This window comes from Mus caroli, chromosome 15 (genome assembly GCF_900094665.2).
Source record: "Mus caroli chromosome 15, CAROLI_EIJ_v1.1, whole genome shotgun sequence".
In the NCBI taxonomy this organism is placed as follows: domain Eukaryota; kingdom Metazoa; phylum Chordata; class Mammalia; order Rodentia; family Muridae; genus Mus; species Mus caroli.
In genome coordinates this window covers 74,491,431-74,499,924 of record NC_034584.1, presented here as the reverse complement: position 1 = coordinate 74,499,924, position 8,494 = coordinate 74,491,431, and the positions used below count along the sequence as shown (strand labels likewise).

Sequence of the window (8,494 nt, the reverse complement as noted above, 5' to 3'; positions counted from 1 at the left end):
TATAGGGAATCGCCACGTCCGAGGCGAGAGAAATCTCCTATTTAAGGGAGGCGGTTTTCGGGCTTGGGGTCTCCGCCTTGAGAAGCTGATGCTCTCCCTCTCAAGACGCATTAAAGCTTGCCACAGAAGGATCCTGTTTGTGTGCCGCGTTGTTTCTTGCTGGCGGGAAAATTAGCGCGGGACAGTAGACAGTAGCCTCCAGCATTCAGCTTTGGTTCTGTGTTCTCAGGCATCTTTGCTGAGTGACCACACATGAACTGGGACGAGCTGCACAATGACAATGAAGCAACTACAATAACAAGCTTCTCTCCAGCCTCCAAAAGTTCTGAGGGCCGTGTGCTCGTTCTGACGTATTACATAGTGCACTTGGTGTTGTAGAGAATCACCTAACGGTGAGCTCACAGTCAGCACATCCTTCTCCCTGGAGGAGGGGCCAGAGAATACACATGCTCTTCTCACTATGTTATGCTTCTCATTTCATCAATCTCTTAAGAAACAATTTTCTTCCTTTGCATATCCAAGTTAGGATGAGACTTTCTGAGAACAGCCCCTCACACGGGGAGTTGGGATCTGGTCCTATCTAGAAATTCTGTCCAGGCCCCAGATGTGTGGGATCAGGCAGTGGTCACAACTTAGGTTCACCTGCGGATTTGGTTCCTTACCCTGTTTCAGCCGCTTCTATTCATGATGCCCAGTCTGTCCTGGGCTCCCATGGTGCTATTGTGTGCTAGTATCTACTGACAGAATGGACAGAACGTTTACATTGTAGGGGCCGTCGGAGCAGCTCTGGAAGAGTGTCTGTTGTCCTCACACAGACAAGAGATTCACTAAAAGGATGCAGCCCTGTGAAGTGATGCAGATGTGCCTCCTGGGAGAGACGCGGGTTTCCTAAGGATAGAGTGATGTGTAGTGTGTCTAGTTTATCTTGTAAAGGATGAAGGTTTGAAGATACTAAAGATATAGTGGCTCGGAGTCAGATCAGTGGGTGAAGGGAGAAACACTGAAAGGGACATTATTTGAAAATTTCTGTGCCTTGTGTTTTAGTACCACTGAAAGAAGGAGAGAGAAGGCAGCCACCAAATGACTAAGGCATCAGTTATAGCTCGAGGGTACTTGAAATAGAACATACCAGCCTAGCAGGAAAGCAGAGGACTAAATAGGAAAGATCCTATTTATTAAAATGGATTTTAAATGGAATGTTTCGGTTTTAATTTGGGGTTACTTGCTATTTTACAGAAGCTGTGTCTACTCCCCCAGAAAAAAGCCCATCGATGCAAACAAGTGTAAGTTTAGGCAAGAAATTGGAGAGTGCCATTGCAAATACTATCACAGAAAGTCCCCCACAAACTCCTCAGGAAAAGCAGATGGCTGCAAAAAGCTTTGAAATGCCGACACCTTTACCAGCATTCTGGCCATCAGGTAAAGATGAGTTCGTCAGCCTGGCTTTGCGGATGTCCAAGTCTGAGTCCATATTCCACACCCAGTCCTCTGTGGAAACACTCTACGTCTCACCCAGATTCAAAACCATTAGCCCACTGAACGAGACCAGTCAGGACCTCCAGACACCTGCACAGTTCAGCATCTGCCAGATGGAAGACATGTGTCTCAAGCCTTTAGCCATGCGGGGTGAGTGGACCCCGAAACAAGCCAGTGAGGCAGGTGAGAATGCTTTGCAGAGGCATTGTGTGGCCTCTCTCCTTCTGTCCTTGTCTTGTCTCCTCTCATTTTTTGTCAATTCTATTACATTGCATGCACCACTGAAGGATTTCTTGGGTGGTCTTGTGTCTCTTTCATAGTTGCAGATAATTCAAGCGAGTACTTGATCGAGTATATTACCTTCAGTTCTAAAAATTTCTGTGTAAACCAAATTAGATGTTACTGGCATTACCTGAGGCTTCCAGTTAGACATGTAGGTTACTCATGAAGGGATTGTGTGCAAAAGGCATGGGGCTTTTTTATGTATACTGGCACATGTGTGCACAGCTGTGTATACATTCTTTAAGGCTCTATACTATTTGCATCAATGGGGCAAGGGACGATTTCCTTCCTCTGTCTTTATATAAACATCAAGGAGCTGGGTATAGCAGGACATACCTGTTACCCCAGCACTCTGGAGCCAAGGAAGGGGATAGACTTCAAGGGAAGCAGGGCTATGCAATGAGCCCTGGTGTAAAACAAAACGGAATGGAATGGGCTGTGTGCGGTATTGATTTAGACAGGTGATAGAGGATCGAGCCCGGCTGTTGACTGCCAGCTATTAAATCTTGCATTGTGCAATTATGGGTTTTTTTGCAAAGTTAATTGGTTAAAAAAATTGTGCATGAATTTTTCAAAAACAAAGTGGTGGTTTTGATGGTGATTCTGTATGGTAATGCTTACCAACTCATATAAATTCAAAGATTTTAACATAAGTCTTTTAAACTGCTTCAAACACAAATTAAAAATGCATATAAACAAAAATATTGGCAGCCAGCATATAAACCTACATATTAATAAAGCGGTGGAAGCAGCATGCAGGGGTTAAATGAATTGATCTTGGTGTCAAGGGTAGCGAACAACAGAAGAATCTCTTTGAAAACGAGATTTCAAAGATTTAAACCTTTTTGGTATTGACTAATCTAAAGGTAGTAAAACTGAGTCTTAGGGTTGGCAAGATGGCTCAGCAGGTGATGATGTGAGTTTGACCCCCAGGATACCACACAGGATACCACACAGGAAGCAGAGCACCTGCTACTCGGCACATTCTCTTTTGACTTTCAAGTTCACCGTGACACAAGTGTACACACACACACACACACACACACACACACGGAAGGATGGATGGATGGATAACAAATAAAATGTAATTTTAAGAATGAATCTTTGTTTTGTCGTCAAACTCGCTTTCCTTCAGAGACTGCCTGCAGAGGAAGCCACCTAGCACTATGCTTGGTGGCCTCTGACTTGACTGTCCTCTGAGAAGGGTTACTGTCCTCTGCTAGGGTTACAGTGAAGCCAATATAGACCTTCTAATCCCACCTCTTAGTACCAGTCTAAAGCCTGTGGAACCTGGGAGAATGGAGCCGATAAATGAGTGAGACCAAAGTCTCATGCAATAACCAACTTTACTCAGAGCATCGGACAATTTGTACTCTGAGGGTTAAAGAGAATCGCATGAGTTCAGTGTACAGCCACAAGGACCAGCGAAAGCATGTTTTTCACAGAGGCATTGAATTGAATAACAACAGTGAGCAACAAAAAGTAATCGGAGCTAAACCCACTCCTGTCCGCTGCACCTGGGAGGAGCACGAATGACATTCCAAGGACAACCCATGTTCTGAAGAAGCTGGGGTCGTCAGACTCCCATCTTGTTTTCTTGGAGTGTTCTCACGGCACTCAGAATTCTCACAGCTCTATTCTTGGATCATGTTCTGACACACCTCTAATAATATTAAAGCTGAAAAATTACTCAAAGCGTGTTTATCAAAAGCCTCTCTAAAGGGGAAATGCAGTGGCCTGCACCCAGGGAGAAGAGCATTCTGATGAGTCCTGTTGACCTCAGTCCTTCCCCACCTTGGGTAAGAAGTGGGTCCCTAGCCTCACTGGGCTTTGGAGACAGTTTGAGTTTGGGGTTCCAAAGTATCTCAAAGCCCAAAGTGACTCAGGGCCAGAACAAGAAACCACAGGGAAGGAATTCTTTGTCTCTGCAAGTGCATGCTGCAGAGCTGTGTGTTCTCAGCAAGGAAGAAACTAAAGCGGGGGAGTGGGGAGCTTCTTAGAGACCAACAGCTAAGCGGAGCCTCTGATGACCGTGTGACGCCAGGAGACAGCCAGCATCTGGGCAGATGCTCCTCTCTTGTTCAGCTGGGCCCTGGGGACCTGACAGGCTCTGCACTCAGAGCTACACTCTAAGAAGGACAACACTAGACACAGAACTGTCCTTCATGCAGAAAATCCACATAGTCTAGAACACAGTGACTGCCTCGGGCTCCATTTGGCATCTAGAAGACAGACTTTTTTGTGAAAGCTGCTATAATTTTTTTATGAAAATTTTCCATCAAGTCATTTCTATCCATGTTGCATAAAGGCTCAGAGGAAAATTTAAAGTTGAAAAATAGAGTCCTGAAATGAAGCCCCTGAGTATATGCTACTCCATGTGGTCTGGCAGGCACGCCCAGCCTTTGATACTGTCACACAACACTGTTACCTACAAAGTTTACACACAAGAACCAAGGCAGGAGCCATCAGCAATATAATGACACAGAGGCTTTTTAGTATTTATAAACATAGGCCTTTCAGCTAGGGCAGTCTCCCAGATACTCTAACCGGACTAATCTTGGCACTACGTCCTGCCGTGTGGACAGCTCTGCCTCTCAGCCCCTCCCTGGTCTGTCCTTGGAATCTCCCATGTCTTGTTTCTTCTAGCATCACTCTCTCTGCCCAGAGGATCCAGCCTCTACTTTCTGCCCAGCTATTGGCCCTTAGTTCTTCTTTTTTTTTTTTTTGGTTTTTTGAGACAGGGTTTCTCTGTGTAGCCCTGGCTGTCCTGGAACTCACTTTGTAAGCCAAGCTGGCCTTGAACTCAGAAACCCGCCTGCCTCTGCCTCCCGAGTGCTGGGATTAAAGGCGTGCACCACCACTGCCTGGTGGCCCTTAGTCCTTTATGTGAGGAAGAATAAATATATATAAAATATGAGACCAGTGATGGGCCACAGAATAACAATACCAAGATCCTGCCAGCATTTAGCTCTCTGCCAGTACAGAACTAACAATCGAGTACACAGAGCCTTCACACCTTCACACAATGTGCCCCAACACACCAGGAAAACTCACAGAACTCTCATATGTTAAGTAAATTCATGATCTTTAATTGGACTGGATTCATGCATGTCCTCAGCTATATGCGGCCACATGCAGCTTAGACCATGTGTATGAAATCTCTGGTAGAGCAACAGGGGAGAATTCAGTGAACAGAGCATTAGTGTGGTGTGAAGGAAATCTTAGGGAAGACTGAGATGGCTGAACCCATAAACTGTGTATAAACTCTGCCCAAATCTGTGGCTAATTACTAACTAAACTCACAGTGGGACTGCAGTGTACCCCTTGGTACACTGTACAGAGTACCCTCCAAGCCCTGTGGGAAACCAAAAGAAAGGAAAGAAAGCCTTTAGCTTCTGTCCACTTTGTGGCGACCGTTTGAAGAGTCAGGCAAGTTATCTGCCTACAGGAATGAAAGTAGTCTCTGGAGGGCTGTCATAGAACCAAGAGGCTCAACAAACATATACTTCAGTGTTTTTAATGCCTGGCATGGAGCTGGAGGGTTGGCTTGGTGCTTAAGAGAATGTGGTACTCTTACAGAGGGCCTAAGGTCAGTGTCCAGCAGCTCCATTGGGTACCTCACAGCAGCCTGTAGCTCCAGCTGCAAGGGGTCCAGTGATCTCTTTTATACTCCACAGACACCGCATCCACATGCACGAACGCGCACGCATGCATGCGCCAACACACATACACACACATAAATAAATAAATAAATAAATAAATAAATTCCAGACATTTGAAGAAATAGGAAAATGTGAGCCATAAGGAAGACATGGAAGAAGTTTCTAGAAGTTGGCAGTGATGACAGAGATACTGGGATTAGCAGATGAGTTCATGAGGCAGCCATTAAAACTGTATTCAAGAAAGTATCCTGGCATGCTGGGGAATACATGTTGGCTATGCAGCACTCATGAGGCTAGGTCGAGAGGATAGTGAGTTCAAGGCTAGTCTAGAGCACATAGTGAGTGTGAAGGTAGCCTTGCTGACACAGCAGGGCACTGTAGCAACAAACAAGGAAACATTGTATTCCAGGACTTTAAAGTGTCGAAATGGATGCACAGAGAGGACAGTCTCAGAAGACAACACTATAAAAACTGAACGGAGCAGAGATGGAAACAAATTGAAATGACCAACTCACTGGATGGCTTTAGCGGTAGACTGCAAATGAAGGAGGGAAAACTAACTGAATTTGAAGATACATCAGCAGGAATTACCCAGTCTGGAAAATGGGAGGTAAATAAGTAGAGGGAGACAGCCTTGCAGGAGCTTACAGGCAGTCGGACGCTGATGTGACAGAAGTCCCAGAAGACAAAGAAAGTAGAGAAGGCAGAAACATTATGTGAAGAGATCCTGGGCCCAGCCTCCTAAATGTGTGGCTAGAATAAGCTCCCAGACTGAAAATGTTCAAACAGAATAAATACAAAGAAAGCTATGCCCAAGACTGTCATCACTAGACACATGGATCCCACGGGCAAGGTTTAAAAGCAGTGAGAGAAAGAGTTGTGTTCATACAAAAATCATGTGTGGACGCTGGCGGTGTGGACGCTGGCGGTGTGGACGCTGGCGGTATGGACTCTGCCTCAGCTTCCGTCAGGAGCTCTGAGAAACAGCAAGAGGCCAGCTCACAGGTCAGAAGACAAAACCTACCAGTCAGAAATTCCATATCTAAAAAAAAATTTAAATAAATGAAAAAAAGTGTTCAAAGACAGAAACTTAACTCATAATCAAGAAATCTATAAAAAAATCTATAAAAATTTGAGAAAAAATTTACACAAACAGGAAACTATACTATAACTTGAATCTACAAAAATGATGTCTTGGAAATGATGAATAGCTGATATTTTTCTTCTCGTCTAAAAAGAACATGTAGAAAATATACATGCAAAAATATAATTCTGTATTTTTGTGTTTAAAACACATAGAGAAATAATGTACCATCACAGCCTAGAGAAGATGGAGTTCGTGAGATTGCACCATTAATGAAGTCCACGTTTACACAGAACACTGCAGTATTAACCCTGACTCATAGGAGGGTAAACATGTATTTAATCACATTTTGAAAACAGAGAGTGTAGGCTGGCAAGGTGGCTCAGCAGGGGTCTGACTGTGGTTTCAGCAGCCACATCGGTGGCTCACAGCTCCGGTAGTCTTAACTTCTCTCTGGTCTCCATGAGTGCCCTCGCCCATGTGCACACACTCACACACACTCACACACAGGCATACTTAAACACATTGTTTAGAATAGTAAGTCTTAAAAAAAAAAAAAAAAAAGGAAAGGGGAAAATGTGGTTCTGGGTGTGGTGGTCCAAACCTGTAACCCAGCAGAGGCAGAGAGAGAGGCCAAAGGACAGAGAGTAGAAAGGTCAGCCTGGGAATACAGCAAGACCTTGTCTTATAAAACTAAGCACTGGGGCTCTAGCCCAGGAGAGAGCACTTGCCAAGGGTGCAGAAAGCCCCAGGTTCTATCCCCAGCACTAAAGAGAAAGAAGAAAGAAAGAAAATTAATTTAGAATACTAAAGCTATATTTAATACAAAAGAAAGAAAAGGACTGGAGAGACGGCTCAGCAGTTAAGAGCACCAGCTGCTCTTCCAGAGGTCCTGAGTTCAGTTTCCAGCACCCACATGGTGGCTCACAACCATCCGTAATGGGATCCGATGCCCTCTTCTGGCCTGCAGGCATATATGAAGGCAGAACGCTGTATACATAATAAATAAATATTTTTTAAAGAAAGAAGGATAAAAATCAAACAAATGGAATAAATTAGTGGAGCTGATGACAGCCTAAACCGTAATGTGATGTCTGCTGTGGGAGCCCAAGGACCTGAATTTTATCTCCAGCAACCACACAGAGCGGGGCATGCCAGGCCCTTAGGTCCCAGGCTAGGGAGGTAAGATGGCAGTCCCCTGGACAAAATGCCTAGCTAGACTAGTGAGTTGGCAAATTCAGCAAAGTGTCCTGGCTCTGCTACCCAGGTCCAACAAACAATGCAAGTGAGGAAGGATAAAGACACCCCACGTCAGCCTCTGGCCTCCTTGTAAATACACACTCTAGTGCATAGGTACCCACACTCAAGCGCACCCTCACACACACAAACGTAAAATCTAGCAATAACTTTTAAAAACCCAAACCTTGAAGTGTATGTTCTCCAGGTACAATGAGATTAAGTTAGAAGTGATAATAAAATTCTCAGAAGAACCCTAAATGTTACCTATGAGACAAAGAAGAAACTGAAGGTTAAATGAGGAAATACGCCCAACAATGATTGATAATAAGAAAGACAGGAACGGGGAGTGAGGATGTAGCTCAGTGGTAGGGCATGTGCTTGGCCTGCTTGAGCCCCAGGTTTAATCCCCAGCCATGGGGAGTGGGGTGTGAGGAGGGGTGATAGAGAAGATCCTATAAATACCAACTTCAAGGGATTATAATAGAGTATTATATTATCAATGGGTGTGGCTCCTCAGTTGAGATGGATAAGCTGGTAAATGCAGAAACTGACCTGAGATGACCTTTTTATTTATCAAGTCATAGATAAATGAGAGCTTCATGTGCATGTGCGTGTATGTTTCCATATGAAAGGTGTGTGTTATAATATATGCATATGTATGCCTATGTTAAAGGCACTTATATATTAGGGAAATGCATATAGACACAAATACACACACACACATATATATATGTGTGTGTGTGTGTGTATA

The 8,494-nt window shown here is 44.3% G+C and overlaps 1 protein-coding gene across 2 annotated transcripts in view; it reads left to right on the top strand.

The window, feature by feature from the left end:
- Positions 1-8,494, top strand: part of Enthd1 (ENTH domain containing 1) — a 113,322-nt gene that overhangs the window by 87,509 nt on the left and 17,319 nt on the right. Inside the window, exon 6 of one of the 2 annotated variants that reach the window (XM_021183595.1) lies at positions 1,237-1,659. The exons of the other annotated variant lie outside the window; for it this stretch is intronic. Within the exon in view, the coding sequence (XP_021039254.1) occupies positions 1,237-1,659 (423 nt within the window). The remainder of the gene's footprint in view (positions 1-1,236; positions 1,660-8,494) is intronic. 2 annotated transcript variants of the gene reach the window in all.